The sequence below is a fragment of the Nymphaea colorata genome, chromosome 8, assembly GCF_008831285.2.
Source record: "Nymphaea colorata isolate Beijing-Zhang1983 chromosome 8, ASM883128v2, whole genome shotgun sequence".
Lineage (NCBI taxonomy): Eukaryota > Viridiplantae > Streptophyta > Magnoliopsida > Nymphaeales > Nymphaeaceae > Nymphaea > Nymphaea colorata.
Genome location: NC_045145.1, coordinates 11,855,462 through 11,875,509, shown reverse-complemented (window position 1 = coordinate 11,875,509; position 20,048 = coordinate 11,855,462). Strand labels below are relative to the sequence as shown.

At 40.0% G+C, this 20,048-nt stretch overlaps 1 protein-coding gene across 1 annotated transcript; it reads right to left on the bottom strand.

Moving 5' to 3' along the window:
* Positions 1 to 1,154: 1,154 nt before the first annotated feature.
* On the bottom strand, positions 1,155 to 19,388 carry LOC116258791 (transmembrane emp24 domain-containing protein p24delta9-like). The gene is made up of 4 exons (XM_031636182.2): positions 18,956 to 19,388; positions 18,603 to 18,812; positions 2,182 to 2,258; positions 1,155 to 1,473 (listed from the first exon to the last, which is right to left on the bottom strand). The coding sequence occupies exons 1-4, from the start codon at positions 19,181 to 19,183 to the stop codon at positions 1,329 to 1,331; spliced, it is 660 nt and encodes a 219-aa protein (XP_031492042.1). The 5' UTR covers positions 19,184 to 19,388; the 3' UTR covers positions 1,155 to 1,328.
* Positions 19,389 to 20,048: the final 660 nt, after the last annotated feature.

Below are 20,048 nucleotides of genomic sequence, written 5' to 3'. Positions count from 1 at the left end.
AGTAACAATTTTACTAATCATCCTTTTTTTTTTTTTGTCTTTTTCTTTTTTCCTCTTGCTCTAAATCCATCACTAATTCCAAGTGACGTAGATTTTTAATGCAGAACAGCCTTCAAGCACATCAGCGAGATGGAATGATAGGCATCCAGTAAAAGCTAATCCATTTGCATTCCCATTCTGATGCTTCCCAGTCCCCATAAGCTCCCTTTATAGCATCATTTTCCCCCAAAACAACGTATTTCCACGGGTTTGCTGCGGCTTTGCGGCTAAAGAGCATGTGACGTTTCAACGACAAAATTGTTCTCTTTCTCGTTCATTTGCTTCTATGCAGGGCCAATTGAAATTCCCAATCTTTTGATTTGCCATTGCTATTGTCTTATGGTCAGAACGGATCACATACACATTTAACTATCTTAATCTCAGAGCGAGATGTTTTTATTAATGAACCGACGAGAAATCTCAGCTTGAAAAGAAAAACCAACAAAAGCGTTCACTACAAATTAACGGCAAATATCTTTAAGTTCCAAGCTTGAGACCGAGAGAAGGGGTCGAACTTGATACCCAAATTTTAGTAAACCATCATCCTGGTTCGAACCACCAGCTTCCACTCAGACAGCACCGCGGAAGTCGGCTGAATCAAGAGCAGGCTGCACACACAATCAGTTTTCCCCTTCTTCCTTGGTGAACCTTGAGCAAAACGAGTTAAATAACCAAGAGTACCTATCTGTTGGATATAATTTGGTAGGCATCTGCCTAATCTAGAAAAAAAAAAAGAAAAAAAAAAGGAAATAAAATGAAAGTTGAAAACCGAGTGACGGACATCCTTACCTCCAATCAAGGTTGGAGGATACTTCAAGGCTCTAGTTCAGCAAATGGTCGTAGATATACATCATAATCACATTCTTCTGTGGTACCAAAGTCCACAAATAGCTTATTCCTACCTGGCTGAGGACCTTAAAAAATTACTACAAACGAAAACTACAATTAGTTCTGAATCTTCTCTTAGGGCCATCAGATGCGACAAAATCCACTCTCTTATCCAATCATTCATGTGTAATCACATTAACTGGGCATTGAGAAGTTTATACACGATCTCTAAAAATCCATGCGCATATGAAAAGTCTGAATGACACTCTCTATCAGAAGTTTTGACATTTCTAGTAAGAAGTTTCATTAATATCCCGCAAAATAGTTTAATGTGTAAAATTTTTTCTATGCAAAGCAATAGCATACATAATGGCAAGTGAGAATGGACCAAAAAAAAAATTCCAATAAGTTATACAGCGCAGCAGCATTACAACACGAGCTGGAGGCAAACCCCTGCAAAACTAAAGCAGCTTCTTTCTCTCAAAGAAGGTTTTCAAATGCCATAGCTGCAGACCCGCCACTGCCAAGCAGATGATGAGAGAGAGGAAGCTCAATGAGGCCATTTTTGAGTTTGTGTTTCTGTTAAGCTCCTGCATCTCCTCCTCTCTAAGCACCCAGCAAAAAATAAATGAGATGTATAAATATTCATAATAATAAAATCATAGCTAGTTTTATTATTGTTAATATAATAATAATATCATAAAAGAAATTTACAAATAACTGCTCAACATCTGATGTATTCAACTTTTTCAAATTACACGTAACCACCTAACTTACTAAATTAATCCACAAACAAGACTTCATGAATGAAAAATATTAGTATATTATTAAAAGATTATTTTACCCTTCACACTAAAGACAGATTCTTTCCAAAAAGAAATTTCACAAACCGTCCACTTCTTCACAATTTCACATCTCTCTCTCTCTCGTTTTTTACCTCTACAATCCCACAAAAGAAAAAAAAAAGGAGACATCAAAGAGAGACTAGCAACAAATGTAAATTGTAAGGAGCTGTGTATTTAAACATATTTTCTTTTTCATTAGAGTACAATGGTCTTCTTAAATATATCCTAATGTTCTTTTTTCATGAATGCGTTAGTAAATTATTTTATAAAGTTAAGCAGGTATTTGTAATTTCTCAAAACTTAGGCAGTTAACTGTAAATGCGTAAAGCTTTGAGGGGTTAATTTGTATCTCTAATAATAATAATAAAGCACTTCAGTTTAAAGTCTAGTTCTTATAGCCCACCAAACACAGGCAAGTTTCTCAAACATGCAAGCATCCAAGAACAACAACTAAATCAAACACAGGTACCTTGTTCTCAAATAGAACATCTCTTCATGGATCGATTGGACAGTCTCTTCCAACTTTTTCAATTCCATCTCCATAACCTGAAGCAAAAGGCATCAACTTTTGAGTGATGTACCACAGTTCAACGACAGGTCCCTAGGGAGCTTGCAACAGCATTCATAAACTGCATGTTTTTGCCAAATGCACTACATTGTTGCAATTTTTTATTTAGAGCATCACGTAAAAATATACCTCAAGAAACTTAATATTGCCAACAAAATGGAGCAAGCATCTCATAACCATAACATCATTATCATTTCAACAGATGAATAATTTAAAATTTCCATTAACATTTTTTGTGCCTCACAATGACCCAGGCAGAAAACTACATCAGTTCTGCATAGCGCTTGAAACTGAATACAAGAGCCATGTAATAGAAATATTGAGAAAGATCTTCCACTAATCAATTTACAAGGTAAAAGAGGGGTCAGACATAAATCAAAGTTTCAGACCCAGAAAGCTTTTCCACTTTTCACCACAGTTATGTATAACTTAGCTCCCAAAAAAGGCACCCAGTTAAATATTATAGTCTTATTTTCATAGAAGGGACTACCTATCTGGTGATTCAGCAAGCTGGATCAATGACTCAAATTGTGGCCTAATACCAGTGACAGTCCCATTCAAAGTTTTGAAGGTCTGTATAAATGGAAGGAATGAGAGAAAGAAAGAAAGATCCCACCAAAATTTGCTCAAAGACAGTGATTTAATATAATACCCTTGTTCCATATCATTGTTCCATCATATTTTATTAGTTTCTCACACACTTCCATCCCCATTGATACCTCTTTCAGGATTCAAGTTGTGCTGCTAGCCTTTATGTAAAGGCATATGGCAAGTTACGATACTTATTTTCGTAGTTAAAATGCATCTAGATGCCACCATGCTTTTATACCACTGATGCCACTTGTCTTTGCTATCACCTATGACAGGTAATAGAACTCTCCATACAATAATAAGCATTTCAATACTGATGACAGTGGGGTGTAAGAACAATAGAACTCTCCATACATCTAAAGGCATTTCAATTCAAGATAGCTTTCAATACTCTGGGGTTTATATAAATAGTGAGTTTCTGGCCGATCCTTAACTTTCTAAGACCTTTACAACTACAAAAGAAAGGGGCAGTTCCCCTCTGCTGGGAAACCAAGGCACTCCGTTAGAATAAGTGAATCCTGTCACGCACATAAAGGATTGGTAAATCCTGTCACCCATATGCTTGCCTGTCCTAGGGCAGCTATCTTGAATTCGGATGTTCCATATCTTTCTAGAGCCACTCCCGACACCTTTTCCATTTATGTGGTCTCCCTGCCCACAACTTGTGATCAATAAGAAGCACAAGGCTCGAGGAGAGCCTGATAATAACAGTGGAAAAACAAAAGTCTGCCAAGGATCATACGAGGCAAGGGAAATGGGAAGGTTCAAGGATGCTGCAGCCTCAGCCTGCACGATGAACAGGTAATGATGGTAGGGCAGGTCATTGGAGGCTGTTAAAGAAAGAAAAAAAAAAGTGTGAGAAAGAAGGAACAATGGCAAAGAAATCGAGGGAAATACGAAATGACAGTGTCTGAATTGAGGTGCACAACTACTAAGTTCTTAGTGGGTTTACATTTGACAGAAAAATGATCAGGTGTGTGTGTGTGTGTGTGTGTGAGAGAGAGAGAGAGAGAGAGAGAGAGAGAGAGAGAGACAGAAGCAGGTGTTTTACAGGCTGCCTTAACAAATCCAACGGTCCAAAGCAGACACTGGTTTTATAGCTGAACTAAAACTAGCTGTTGGGATCTGCCCAAAAGCTAGTTCCCTCACTCCTCTCTTATCTCGTCCATATATATGATATTGTGTTCCCTTGTAATGCATGGCCTGTGTGCCATTGTTTGAGAGGTATTTCTTGATTAATAAAGTTCAAGATTCAGTTTTGCTGGTCGTGTTGTTCTTTGAACTAATTATTGATCTAGTTGAACCAGTTTGACGGCTGATTAACATGGTATCCAAATATTTTTACAGCTCATTGCATTGATTTAAGTGCTTGAAGATATTGGTACTTTGGAAAATGTGGCAACTATCATGAGCAAAGGCTACAAAGGTAGACAAGTTGTAAAATTCATATACAATAAGCAACAGGCTTTAGCTATAATGAGAACTTATACTAAGGAAAAGAAGTTGAAGAGAACGGTGCAACAACAATTCCCATTTCATTTGTTTATATTTTATTTTAAAATAGGAAGAAAATTTGAGGTTCATAGTTGCCTCTAATGAATGGAGACATGTAGAAAAACTGGACAAAAATGATGTAAGAGAGCTAAAATGTCTTACTCAATGAATATTTTTGGAAAATGAGAAAAGAAGTAATCATGTTTGTTGAACCATTGGTGAAAGTATCGGAAACGGTAGATGGAGAAGGAGCTACTATGAGATATTTATATGAGGCACTTGACAAGAAAGAAAAACAAGTCAAACTAGAAGATAATTGTTAGGAGATGGAACAACTTGCATAATCCAGTACATGTTGCAGCTACTTATCTAAATCTCCATTTATTTTGGAATAGATTGGTAAAAATAGATTAATAAGTTCGTGAGGTTTCGACATACTGACAAGAAAACTTCTTCCTAATGAGGATTATTCAGAAATAGCTAATGAGTTGGTTAAATATCATAATAGAGATCCTACATTGTTTCACAAGGGTTGACCATGACTGCTATGCCACCCCCTGCTTTAGGAGAAGAGGAGAAGACAGTAACTTTCTAGCACAATTTAAAATCTAATGGTTAGGATAAAATTGTGAATTATAAAACCAATAAAATGAGCTGGAAATAAATGTAATGGCTACTTTCTACATGATATGCAATGCATAATGATATAATCAAGAAAAGGAATCTAACTTCTATCTATCACTGGGAACCCTAAGGCTGAAATATAATCATGCTTAGCTGCCTGCTGACAACTACTATTTTGCTCAGCTTCTCCACCATTCTTCTCTATCTCTCCCTCTCTCGTTTTCTCTCTTCCTTCCTCGCCTCTTCTCACTCGTTCTCCCTCCTTCTCTCTTCCCTTCTATCGCTCTTTCTCTCATGTTCTCTGCCTGTCTCCCTTTCTTGTTTTCTCAAACTCCCTCTTTCACACTGCACATCCATGTAAGCATCTCATTTTATTAGGTTTATTGTTTAGTTTTCAACATTGATGATTGGTTGTATTTCTAAATTTTGTTTTTGTAAATTATATTAGAGGTTTTGTAGAAGACATTCAGTTCTTCTGTTCTCATGCTTCAAGGTATCGCAATTAAAATTTTAAGTCAGCCACACAGTGTTTTAGCTTGTGAAAGAAATTAGACTGCATTTGATGCTGCTAACACCTAGAAAAGAAATAATCTTGCACCATAAAGCTTAACAAATTTAGTCTTCATTGGAGTGAATATGCATTTGCAAAGCATGGCTCCAAAATTGAAGAAGATAAATGCAAAACCTATCTGCATAGAGCATATGAACCCATTTTCTGAATAAGAAAATTTAAATACTGAGACAGAAAACTTGTTTTCAGATTTCAAAGAAAATAACAATGAAAGTGGACGATAAAGAACTTCAACATGCGGACATATAACAAATGAAGAAGATAACTTCATATCATGGGGAAAAAGAGAACAGCTTGTTTTTTTCTTTTTTAACTGAAAAGTGAGTTAATTTGTGTTGTAAAGCCATGAAAGCTATTGTAGAAACAGTAAAAGCGAGAAGAACACGGATGTAATGTGGAAAACCCTCAACGAGAGGGAGAAAAACCACGGGTGAGGAGGTCTGGAGCCCACTAGCCGCCAGACTTTCTCTCTCTCTTAAAACTTCATTCACTCCAGAAATTAAGGTTACAAGTCTTTAAGTAAGGCCCAACAAAGGCTACAAGCTGGATCGGGTCTGGACCCAGACCCGGTCCCAAGACCCATCCGTTTGATTGGCGGCTACTTGTCTATCGGGTGTTTTGCCTCTAGTCCATTCCTTGTTTCTTCACACTTTTCTGTCACTGTTTGCACTTTTCCTTAGTAAAGCCTGGAACGTATCCGACGACCACTAAGTCTCAAATTTCCAAGATGTGTTGCCAACCTGTGCTCCATGCTCCTTCCCTCGAGTTATGTCAACACTAAGGGCACTTGCCCTCCTAGACGATCCTTTTCCACGTTGGGCCTCTTACCCTATCTGTCTCAACGAGCCGCCCTCTTGGCCGTTCTGCTCCTAACACCCAGACACCATCTCTGGTGCCCACTAGCCGCCAGACTCTCTCTCTCTTAAAACTTCATTCACTCCAGAAATTAGGGTTACAAGTCTTTAAGTAAGGCCCAACAAGGGCTACAAGTTGGATCGGGTTTGGACCTACACCCGATCCCAAGACCCATATTTACATGCTTCAACACTCCCCCTCAAGTTGGGCATACATATCAAACATGTCCAACTTGGATACATTTCTCTCAAAAGAAGTTGAAGATAGAGCTTTAGACAGAACATTAAGGTAAGATTAACTCTTTAGCATCAATCCTCTCACGGATAAAGTGGCGATCAATCTCAACATGCTTTGTTCTATCATGTAGTACAGGGTTATTGGTCAGGTTGATTGCAGACTTGTTGTCACAGTACATCTTTACAGGTCCTCCAATCTCTATCCCGATATCAGCTAGCAATATTTTCAGCCATAGTAACTCTGAAACTCTCATAGCAATAGCTCTATACTCAACCTCTGCACTAGATCGAGAACACACATCTTGCCTCTTGCTTCTCCAGATAACAAGGTTTGCTCCCAAGTAGACACAGTACCCTGAGGTAGACCTTCTAGTATCAACACAACCTGCCCAGTCAACATCGAAATACTCTTCGATCTCAACAGTCTCTTGTTTCAAGATTCCTCTTCAAATAGCACAATATTCTATCCACAGCCTTCAAAGTGTGCATCAGTCGGGACATGCATGAATTGACTCAGTACATTCACAGCAAAAGTGAAATCTGGTCGAGTGAGGGTAAGATAAATCAACTTAACAAGACGTTGATATCTTCCTTTGGCTTCTTCACAGAGCAACTCCCCATCTCTAAGGCTCAACTTGTGCCTAGCATCAAGAGGAGTAGAAGCTAGTCTACACCCCAGCTTACCAGTCTCCTCCAATAGATCTAGTGTGTATTTCCGTTGATTTAACACAAGGCCGGTACTAGACCTAGCAATCTCAATACCAAGAAAGTACCTCAGTTTACCAAGATCCTTGAGATCAAATTCGGTAGCTAGTAACACTTTTAGCTTTGTGATTTCATCCTCATCATTACCTGTAACAATCATGTCATCCACAAACAAGTAACAAAGTGACTTTCCTTTCTTTCCTCTTCACAAACAGAGTGTGGTCTCCATTCCCTTGATTGTAGTCATAATGTTGCATTACTCGTCTGAGTCATTTGAACCATGCTCCGGGCGATTGCTTGAGGCCATATAAAGCATTTTTTAGTTGACAGCATTTTTCTGGTTCTTCATATCTTGGGGGCATACTCATATACACCTCCTTTTCGAGATCGTCATTGAGAAATGCATTCTTAACATCCAGTTGGTTCATCCTCCACTCCTTCATCACAGCTAGGGAAATAACAACTCTAACTATCTTCATTGTCGCAACTGAAGCAAAGGTCTCCAAGTAATCAATCACATATTTCTGACTAAACCCTTGGCCACAAGACGAGCTTTGTATCTTTCAACACTTCCATCTGGTTTGTATTTGATGGTGCAGACCCACTTGGATCCAACCAAGTGAGCTGCCTCAGGGATCTTTACAACTTCCCATATCATGTTTCTTCTCAGGGCTTCCATTTCTTGTTGCATCGCATTAGCCCACTTGGAGTCACCTTGAGCTTCAGCAACAGTCCTGGGAATCACAGCCAAAGAAAGAGAAGATACAAAACACTTGTAATCCTTGCTCAGTCTAGAATAAGATATGAAATTACCAATAGGGTGTTGAGTACATGACCTGACACCCTTTCTAAGAGCAATGGGTAAATCTTCACTTTTAGCCTTTGCCTGAGTACCTTCAACTGACATCTCTTGGGCACGACTTGGGTCATCCAGGGAAAGAGTAGCATTAGGATTTGGAGTAGGATTTTGTCACCAAAGGGCATCGCTTCGTCAGCTTCATCAGTGGGTCCTGCCGCATGCAACTTTCGCCTAGAGTAAACCTGCCCAAACAAACGATCATGTTCCTCCTTATTCACAGTTGAACATCCATCATCCTCATTGTGCTCTAAAGGGTTAGTAACTTCAATCTCTTCATTCTTGTATTCCAAAAAATCTGTAAACTGAATCTCTTGATTGGGAGAATACTCTAAAGTCTAATCTCATTGTAGACCTCTCCCCCTGAAGAGAATTTTCGTCAAAATATGAAGCATGTTCCAAGAAGGTGACATCTTTGGTAATATAGGCACGACCTGTGGAAGGGTCTCGACACTTATATCCTTTTTGAGTGGGGGAATAACTTAGAAAAACGCCCTTAATCGACTTAGGATCAAGTTTTTTAATATTAGGACTATGATTGTGAATAAAACAAACACATTCAAAGACTCTAGGGGAAGAGAGAAAGGTTCACAACTCCCCGGTAACATAGAGTGAGGTGTCTGCCCATTCAACACACGACTAGGCATACGGTTAATTAGATACGCACTGGTCAACACAGCATCCCCCCAATATTTTTTTGGAACATGACGTTACACAAGAAGTGCCCGAGTCATATTCAGTAATTGGCGATTCTTTCGTTCAGCAACTCCATTTTAAAGAGGAGTATAACTACAAGAAGTCTCATGAACAATTACCTTTTTTCGAAAGAAGCTATCAACAGACTGGCACGTATACTCACGAGCATTGTCAAGACCGAAAGGTCTTAACAGATGCTCCATATTGAGTTTCCACATAAGCAATGAAAGTCTCTATGACAGTAGGAACTTCACTACGGTCTTTTAGCAAATAAACAATAGTGTTACGAGAACAATCATCTATAAAGGTGATAAAATACTGAAAACCATGACAAGAAGAAATTCCCGAAGGCCCCAACACATCAGAGTGAATCATGGCAAACACCTCGTTAGAACGATGGATAGGCACAGGGTATGAAGCCCTAACATGTTTGGCCAGGTGACAGACATCACAAGACACCATAGTCATATCTAACCTGGAACACAAATCAGGAAATAACTGTCTTAGAATTCCAAAAGGAAGGTGTCCAAGGCGCTCATGCCAACGCATAATCGATTGAAGGGAGTCCTCTCTACTCTTCGTTGTTTTGCTAGCGGTTGTCATGAGGGCAGTAGTGGCACGCATAGGAAAACGATATAGCCCTTCAGAAAACAAACCAATCCCAATCCTCTACCCTGTCACCAAGTCCTGCAGAACGCAATCAGCAGAAAAAATAAGTTCACAATTCAACTCTTTTGTAATCTTGCTAACCGACAAGAGGTTCAAGGGAAGATGAAGAACATGTAGAGCATTGTGGACTAAGAACTTGTTCAAAAGTGAGAGACACTCTTTTTCAGCCACAAAAATAGAGGAACCATCGGCAAGAGACACCCGTTCCTTCCTGACGAAAGCTTATACCCATGAAAGACCTTAGGATCGCCAGTCATGTAGTGGGTAGCACCACTGTCAATAATCTACTCCCTCATATGAGAATCCGCCACCATGTCGGGTTCACCAAAGCAAAAAAGGCCTAACCAAGAAACAGGGACAAAGAAGGAACAGCAAACGGCAACCAGGAACAGCAGACGGGACGATGCTGGGTGGTGACGCAGGGAGCTAACAGATCAGTGCGACAGATCTCCATGGGCTTCACGAGCAGGAAGAGAACAGCAGCAACCGACACACACTAGACGACGGCAAACAGCAAGGGAGGCCTCGGGCAACAGCAACAGAGCACAAAATGGCGGGCGACGGTGAGCGTTGAGCGATGGACGACGCTAGGTGCTGACAGATGCTGAGCGACTGGGACTTAGGGCGACGGCAGAGAAGGCGGAGCTGGGCAACGATGCTGGGCTGCAGCCAGAAACCAGCAGCAAAAGCAGCCGGAATCGGCAGCAACAATGGAAACGGCGACGGCGGAATAAGAGCAGCAAGCGATGGAAAGGTCAGAGCCAGAACTTCACAGCCGGCAAAAAGTTTCACAAACTAGTCACGGCTCTGATACCATGTAGAAACAGTAAAAGCGAGAAGAACACGAATGTAACGTGGAAAACCCTCAACGAGAGGGAGAAAAACCACGGGTGAGGAGGTCTGGTGCCCACTAGCCGCCAGACTCTCTCTCTCTTAAAACTTCATTCACTTCAGAAATTAGGGTTAAAAGTCTTTATGTAAGGCCCAACAAGGGCTACAAGCTGGATCGGGTCTGGACCCAGACCCGGTTCCAAGACCCATCTTTACATGCTTCAACAGCTATCAACTGTTGTTAGTTATGTATTTGTCAGACTATTAGTTTCCATTTTTTCAATTTTCGTTTATTGGTAATCTAATAATTTTTGAATGGCTCTAATTAGTTTCTCAGTTATTTTATTTTTAGCTAATTTTTATGATTTTTTATTTTTTTGAAAATTTGTCGAGATTTTCTAGATAAATACAACTTTGTTGTATTATACTTGAGAAGTACGTTGCGCACAATACCCATAAACAATATATGTGTCCATGTCTCAAAAAATATTGCCCATAAATGCAACTTCCAATAAAAAAATTATAAACATGCAACAAGGAAATAAAACTATTTGTGAATATCATAGTGCCTTGACCCAGCTATGGAACAACATGACCTTCTTGAACCTAAGTAGGAAAGTGCAAAGGTATATGACTTTAAAAGCAAATTCAAGAAAGAGCACTTTCTATGAGTTTTTTTTTATTGGGGTCAAAAAGAATTATAATCATGTGTGGTTATCTCCATAAAGTAGAGAACCCTCTATTCTATGTCACATGGGTGCAGGGTGGGGTGCTGGTGCCGGTGTAGGATGTGGCAAGTTCAAAAAAAATTGGGTGCGGTTGCGGCGAGAGCATATAAATAAATATATAAGTATATATATACATATATATATATATATATGTTATTTGTTATATAAGTAATTTTATTTGTCAATATTTTTAAACTTTGTTTTATCAAGGTTACCTTGAATCGATATATCAATGAAGACTCAGCCAAAACGTTTTCAAAACGGCCAAAACTCATTTCCGCTGTGTCGGGCAGCACTAGCACCAGCACCCGCACCCGCACTGATGTGGGTGCGGGTGCGCCACCATAGTTGGCGCACCCGTGTGACTGAGCCTCCATTCCCTAAGCTTTCAGTTCATCATCAAAGACAAAATGACAATGAATATCAAGAACAAAGAAGATTATGTACTTATTGCTTCCATATCTGAGCATCGTGTTGACACCTACAAACCCCCTCATTTCATTAAGCTAAATAATGAAAGATTATTACAAGAAAAGTGATTTGATTATTGAAGAAAGCTGAACTAGACCTAGAAGTCCTAAGTTGAGAGGAAAAGAGAAGAAAGTTGCCTAGGTGGAGAACAACAAAGAAGAACCATTTCTGGAGGTCTATCACATTCCCAACTTCTTCAAGCACTCCAACCTTTGTTAAAGGGAAGTTCCACTGCTGGTGTCATGGTTCTCTGAATCACACTATGACTTTTTGGCTCTTAGATTTGAGGGAGTCCTTTCATGAGCCCACTAACTCATTTCTTTCCAAATGTATGCAAAACACCAACTCAAATTTTGTTTCCACCAACAAAATCAATTGAAAATTAAAAACATTGAAATTTTAAAAGAGTTTTGAAGATTCAAAAAATTTCTTCAGGTGCCAAAAGTTAGATGTATTTGAAATAAAATTTAACTTATATGTGGTTCCAAATAACCAACCATGGATACAACCTTCTTTCTATATCACACAGGTGCTAGTGCAGTATTTTACAGAGAAACATGGGTATGGGTGCAAGAAGGATATATATATATATATATATATATATATATATATATATATATGCACATACATACACACATATTCATATGCATATGTACATATGACATGCAAAGCCAAACAAGAAAATTAGCAATTAACAAGTTATGATTTTATCATCTGTTCAACAAAACAGAAAACAAATTATTTAGTTAGTGCACCCACGCCCAAAACTCGGGTGCAGTAACTGCTTGAAGTGTCTGCATGACTTGGCTTCTCTCCTTATCTAGCAATTGTCGGACGCAAAATCACTGGTCAGAGAATCAGATTAGGGAAAGCCATAGAAAAGAAAATTATATTACATGGAATTTTTGGATCAAAATCAAGAACCTACGTGACATTATAAAGAAAATAAACATGGATGGTCAAAAACACGAAAACTTGAAGTAAATATCGTCTTTATCTTCCTATGGATTTTTCTATAAAAAAATAACTTATAATGATTGTGTAATGGTGAAAATGAAGTTCTATCTTTCAAATCAAGAAACTATACATTTTTTAAGCCTTTGAGTATGCAAACCCGCCCGTATAGTCTCTCCATACTCCGTAGTTTCTGCAAGCAGATTCTCTTATCATGTAACTTTTGTGGATGACTTGCTAAACATGGATTCACTTCCTTGGACTAAAACCTTAGGTCACTAGTTTTCTATAGAATAATGTGAAATCAGTTCAAAGGAGTGTTATAAGGCAACATGCTTTTAGTTATGGGTAATTACGTATAATTTTCATAAAGTATGCATACATATGTGATATTTTTCTTAACCCTAATCTTTATTTAAAGGGAGAGTAGAGGCATAATGAAGTTGATGACTCTCCCTCTCTTTCTCTCTCTCTCTCTCCCTCTCTTTGTCCCATGCCTCCTTTTCTTTCTCTTTTCTTCTTCTTTCTTCCTTTTTCTCTCTTGGTTCTAGTCCTCTATTATAATGTAGATTTCAAAATGGAAAAAATAAATAGCAGGGATCATATCTGGGATGAGGCAGTGGCAAATTCTTTACAGAAATGATTTTCTTCTTGTTCACATGGTGTAACAGCTTCAGATTTGACGTGGAACTTCATTAGGAGCATCAAATAACGCGAGCAGGATAACTATTTTCTGGTGACATCAAATAACCAGATAGTTGTGGAGAACAAATCTGAGGGTTCGTTTGTGAAACTGAGTAAAACAAACTGTGGAGTTACCATGGTTTACAGCAGGCTTGATCAGGTCTTGCACTTGTTTCAGTTCTGGATGCAGTGCCTCGTGTTTAGGTGTTTTAACTCTGTTGAGCTACCTGAATTAAAACTGGCCCACATCTGACCAGAACCAAGTTCTGGTCTGTCATGAGATTCTTAGTTGTTCTCTCTATCATTTGTTGCTCATTAATCGTCATTTTTCTGTTGTTAACCTGATCTAAACTGGTTACGTCGGCTTCCTGTCGAGATACATTGTCTATACTAGCAGTTTATGAATTTGCTGTTGATATCGTGGCATTAGATGAATTTGGAAGAGAGAAGGTGTTCTATTTGAGGATGATGGTGTGAGATATGGTTTATGCAAAATTATCTTTTGTCCCATTTATAGAGCCGAACTGAACTCTACAGTTTTTACAAACAAAGCGCCCAGAGCTGGAACATCAAGGGAGAGATGAAGATGTGCACTTCACGTGTATTTATTGATCCAGAGGTTGAGACTTGAGAGTACTGGTATTGATGGAGAGGAATTGCAAATCATCATGCCTTCAGTATATCCATTATCCAAGAGTTCCAAGAAGCAGCTATGGGACATGCTAAATGCTTACCAAACATAGAAAATCTTATAGAGAAAGAAGCAGACATCCTAAGTACTCAGTTCATTGGACGGGCAGGAATAGAGCTCTTAGAAAAGAGCTCTTAAAATAGTGCCCTGGCATTGGGGTAGAATAACTTCCATGTGGCACACTCCTTTGGAAGTGGAGCAGCTTCACAGCAGACTTGAAGTGGATGGGTATGAAGAATACAGTGGGGTCGACCATCAGTCTGCTGGCTGCACAATGGGAAGCTCCATAGCCAAGAGGAGACTTGTGTAGACAGAGAATGAAGGTTTTGTATCACTTTTCAAGGGATTATTGGTGGTCATGCTTCAGCGGCAAATTTTATTTCCAAAGGATAGGACGCCTATACTTCCAACTGAATTTGCAATTTTGGTCCAAAGTGTTTGTCCTGGATCTGGTGGCTTTTTAAGCTTTGGTTACTCTGCATGTGCATCCATCTTTGTCTCCGTTGCATCCAACCAAATGCTTATGTCGCTTTTACTTTTGTGAATGGAATCAATGGATCCAAGTCTAAGTTATGGACAGAATCTGGTGATCAGTCGGAAGGAAGGAGATAATTGTCCAAATGGGAAGTGGATGCTATGGTTGGTAGGATCAAGGATGCTCCTCTGCAGATTTATCATGAACATAAGGGTATTTCTCATTTGGGATCCAAGAATGATGAGCGGGAAGTATGCGCAGCGAAGAACAATATGCCTACATGGTTGACATACTATCTGAGCAAGATGGTGGGATGAGGCACAGGGGTTCACGAATGAGAGGCCTGTGCAGCCTAATGGGATGATGGGAAGAACAATAAGGGCTGCTCCTAAAGGTCATGGGAACACAGAACTTAAGGCAAAGGCCGCATGTCAAGTGCTAGAAAAGGGCATGAAGGATTCTGCATTACAAGGTTTATTGTCAAATATAAGTACCATGTTGGAGAAGTAGGATCAAGTAAAGATGACAGCAATGATATAGGGATGAAGGAGGTCTGTCCTCAGCCACTCACACATTGAGGACAAGGTGTTTATTAATGGCCCGTTTGGTTGTCGGGTTAAATTTGAAGGGGGGGTGAAATATGTACGGGCGGGTGAAATTTCACCCGCCCATCTCACGCCGTATCAAACGGCGTGAAATTTCACCCGTTTTTTGTTACGTGATCGGGTGAAATTTCACATGCTCAAAAGTCCGACCTCACAGGTCGGACTTTTGAGCAGAGACAAATTGGAGAGCCGTTAGGGCCCTCGATTTTTCCTCATTTCACCCGTCTCCTCCTCCCTCCGCAGTCGAGAACTCTTCCTCCCTCACATTCGACAATATCTCCCTTCTCACCGGCATGGAAGACGCAGTATTCGTGTGGGCCAGAGCTCCCACCGTCGCCGCTCCGCCGGTTCGCCATCTCCACAATCGCCGCTCCTCCACTGGTAAGGGTTACTCTCTTGCTCTCGCTGTGTCCCTTTCAGAAACACCCAAAAATTTTTTCTGTCTTGCTCTCGCTGTCTCCCTTTCTCTCTCTTGCTCTTGCTCTTGCTGATGCCTTTTGCTTGTTTCTGTTATGAGGAAAATCTGTGTGTTCATACTTCATTTTGCTGTTAGGAATGTGTAGAAAGGAGTACAAGGCAGTACAAGCATCAATTTCTACTGCAATTGGTTTATTATTCTGCCCGTTGTATTGCTGTTTTCGGTGCCCTGCTCAAATTCTCTATTCCTGCTCTGTTCTACTTCTACTTGTTCATATTTTGTTCCTCATTATTGAAGAAGAGGCGTTTCACAAAATGTGTTGTTTGTTTGAGGTAGACGTTGGTGTGATTCCAGCAGGGCTGCAAGGGAAGTCTGTTTGTGGCTTTTTGGTGTTACTGTGTTAGATTTGAAAATGCAAGTTGGTATTCTTCCCTTGTGTTGTTTCTTGCGTGGTTGCTGAGGATTTGTGAGTACACAGAACATATACACCATGTACACAGCAAGCCCCTTAAGCTGTCACTGGAAGGAGTTGATATTGGGGAGGGCGTATGCTCCATTCTTGGTAGAGTTGGGGGAAAAAAAGGAGAATGTGGTTGATAGTGGGGAGTTGGGTGAATGTGGGGAGTTGGGTGGGATGATAGCTGTGTGGAAACTCCTAGTTCTTGTAGATAGGCTCCAGTTATGGTTGAGGATTTTGTGTAGCTTAAGGGGCTTTCTTAGGCGTGTTGTGTACAATGCAATTTTGGTGTATGTTATTCCCTAGTATCATGGTAACTTGATGGACCTGGTTTCTAGTTTGCAGTTAACTATTGATATTTGCTGTAAAGACTAGAATAGTGCTGTTTTTGTGGATTCTATATGTTGGGATTTTTGTCTCCCTCTTTTAAAACCCAAAGAACTATGGTCTTCTACTAACAGTTCTGAAAAAAGTCTCTTCATTTTTCTACCATGTGCATCAAACAGGGTTAAATTTATCACGTTAAATTCTTCCTGTGCGGAAAAATTTCATCCTGTAAATTTTTTCAGAAAAATTTACCATGGTAAATTTACGGTGTTAAATTCTTCTTGTACATCAAACGGACCCTAAGGGAAGGAGTATTGATAGCTACTGGGATATTGGACTCGCAATCAGGTCTATTGGACTGACCCAGAGACCACTTATAAATAAGGTTGATGGGTCTATTTGATGTTAGCGGAATGCCTTTACCTCTAAGGAGGGTTACCCTAATCTGTAATTAGCACTAGGTTCGTGAGTTTGGGATTACTTTTGTGAAAGCTGCAGCCAGGGTAGCCAACTGCTATCAATATGAAATTTGTCTTTTTCGCTTTTTGAACTTTTATTTTCCTTCAGTTCTTTTGAGGCAGATATTCTTCTTCTTCTTCTTCTGCAGCTGCTACTGCTGTCATTTGATGTAGAATCTGTATTTACTTTTCCTTTTGTTCTTTTGTTTTTGTGCAATATATATGATAGATACACTTCATATGCGATACTTTGGATCTTCTTATGTAGTTTGAGGTTGTATTCCTTTGAATGTGCATGTACTATTCTTCGTAACATTTTCTTTTCCTTTGTTCATTAGAATTACAATGGAAGGCAGTTTTACATCATGCTGACATGGAAAATATGTTGAAGACTTCCCTTCTTTTCTTGTTAGATAGTAAATTCAAGTTTTTTTTTAGGTTTTTATGTTTTAGAAAATAGATTTGGAGAGACAGTTGATTTTAAGGAAATTAGAAGCTTTTGCATGCTCAATCACATTGCAAATCAAACTGTAAACTTGCTTCTTTTACACCATAATATAAACATTATTGCTCTAATTCATTAAAGTTGATGTTTTGAACTTTTACTTGTGTTTACTATATTGTTATAAGATGTTTAATTTGTTTTACAGTGTGTTTAAAATTTGAATTGCTTCATGGTGATAAGTTGATAGTCATGTGTATGCTATTAAGAAATACATGTTTGTCGAATAATTGTAACGTTATCATGAATTTCATTGGTTTGTTATGCTTGTTTTGGACCACATGATGTCGCTAGTTCCTCCCAAGCTCGCTAGGCAGCGCCTAGCACTTACGGGGACATGGTTCACAATTTTGAATTTTATTAAAGAAAAAGTTCAACAAAATCAATTATGAAGCTCATTAAAACTCACCAAATTACTTTGCTTCTATGGGTTTCATGGTGTCTTCAATCTTGATGTGAGTTGGACCCGTTCACCAGATACTATCCAATACCGGTGAGGAGTAAATGCCCATATATATGCAATATGGACTTCTAAATCATTAACCAACTAGGTTCCAAATGTTTGTTGAATTCATCCATGGTAACCGCACACCGAAAAAATCATATTCCCACAACACATAAATACCTTTTCATCCACCAATCAGTCACCTATAGCAGCAAGTGGAGAGGTACAGAAAGGATTTTGGTGCATAGATGAAAAAACTGTACCGATCCTTTCATTGAGCGCATGGAGATCACAATAAGTTCTCAAGGCTACTCTACATTTGAACTTATTACACTCTAAAGCCATTCTAGAGAACTTCTGATATGGTAATCTATCCCCCCATAGTTGCATTTCACCCAAAGGACATAGCATTGCTAGATGCTAAATCTATTACCTAAGGCTGCTAGCACACGAAGATGATTGCTCGAAACACCCATTTATTCAAGAGTAAGATAAGTCCGGAAACAGATCTCATCCAGACGAAATGTCTTCACTAATCACACGTTTCCTAGCAAGACCAATGAATAAAAACAACCCTTTAGAGTGGGATTACACGTATATGCAGACCATGAGATGGTAGTGACTAATTCACATCAAGATTTACCAAAGTGACCCTTTCGTATGTGGAAGACACCTGCACACGTGAAGCCATTGGCGAACTGACAAGAGGACGGCCAATACAACGTAGCATGCAATTCAGATGAAGATGAAAACAAAAAGCAAAAGGAAAAGCTGCCACAATTTCGGTTGCAGTAAAACCACAACAAATCCCTGGAGAAATTCATGTTTCGGGGGATCTTAATGGACAGAAACCGCAAAAGGAACAGCGGAACGTTATAAACTAAAACCGGCCGGATGGAAGAAGCCGACACCTCAGAAATATGCCCAGACAGACTTGTAAGCAAAATAAACAAACAGAGTTAGGCGAGAGATCTCTTACATCGATTTGCCCTTTCTTGGCGACACTGGGCCAATCCTTGGCAGCGACCCCTGTCTTCCAAACAAACTCAACTGTTACGGTTGTCGGTGGCTTATGATCCGCGACCCAGAAGCAAGCCATGTAGTCCCCTGCCTCCGTCGAAGTAAACGCGAAATTGCCGGATTCCACTAGATCGGAGAAGTGAACGCTATTACCATAAGGAGAGGTAACCTATGAAGGATTGAGGCAGAAAATGGAAATTAGATCACAATCGCTCAGAATAAAACGACTCCCCATTAGATCAAAGGGATGCAACTGGATGATGGAGCTTTTATCTTCTATTCACTGCTTGTTCTTTTCTAAATGTTGATTACCCTGACGGTGAGCTTCTGGTGGTCCGGGAGAGATGCTCCTTCCTCATTCTTAACGACGTTGTATTGGCCGACAGTCATGGCATTGATCTTGATGTCCTCCGCTATGCACTTAGTGTGCCCCGACGGAAGATCGAAGCGGAGAGATTGGACGGACGGAATCCCTAGAAAAACCATCACCAACGCCCAGAATAGAAAGACAAGAGAGGGGCACAAGACAGAAGGCCCCATCGTCCTCTTCACAGGACAACAGCAAACGAGGCTTCTGACCAAGATCACGCGGCAGGAGGGGTAATGGCAAGAAGGGAAGGGAAAGAAAGAAGTGATGCGATCCCCGAAGAAATCAGGCGAATCCGAACGAGGTCAATGAGCTGAAAACCCCGACGTGATAGCTGAGAAACCACCTTTTATTTATCGAATGAGGTCAATGAGCTGCCGTGATAGCTGAGAAACCTACGTAAGTATATATTAGCGAATGTCACCGCGTAACTGCTTCCCTTCGGTTGACATGGACCGTCGGATCTTTTTTTTTTACCATTTTGTTTTCCTCAAATGCATTCCCTTGGTCTAAAATACTTTAAACTTTATATACGACATGTTGCTGATCGACCGTCTTGCCCGACCAAGCTAGTAGATGGATATGCTACTTGGCCAGCTTATGCACAGCTTGAGAAGCATGTGGGATCAATCGGTCGCCGAGTCAAGCAAAAAGCAATACACGTGAAATATGGAGCGCGGTGGTGCAGTGACAAGTCGTATAAATGCATCAAAGTAAACAGTCACTTTGAAAGTGCAAGTCCGTCGTTGGGGAATCCTGTGGGTTTTCCATGCGTAGTGTTTGGATACACAAGGGGGTGCGCGTGGGTTAGGGGCAATTCCTCCAGTGGGCGCATACGCTGCGTTCCACAACCGTGTAGAGTCACGCGGGGGTGAGCAAGTGAATGCTCATCGTCGAGTAGGGCGATGGTCGACCGCCTTACTTAATGACATATAGTCGTCAACTGGCTTCGGCTGGGGACTTCCTCCCAAGGAAAGTCTACCCCCACCCAGATTTCATTTGGATGTAGATAGGCACTTGGAGGATTGGCGAAGTTCT

Excerpts from the sequence above, each read along its gene's own strand:
- LOC116258791 (XM_031636182.2), bottom strand. The coding sequence starts at position 19,183 with ATGGGGCCTTCTGTCTTGTGCCCCTCTCTTGTCTTTCTATTCTGGGCG. Across the intron at positions 18,813-18,955 it reads ACCAGAAGCTCACCGTCAGG|GTTACCTCTCCTTATGGTAA; the intron begins GTAATCAACATT and ends AATCCTTCATAG. Across the intron at positions 2,259-18,602 it reads CCAAGAAAGGGCAAATCGAT|GTTATGGAGATGGAATTGAA; the intron begins GTAAGAGATCTC and ends CTTTTGCTTCAG.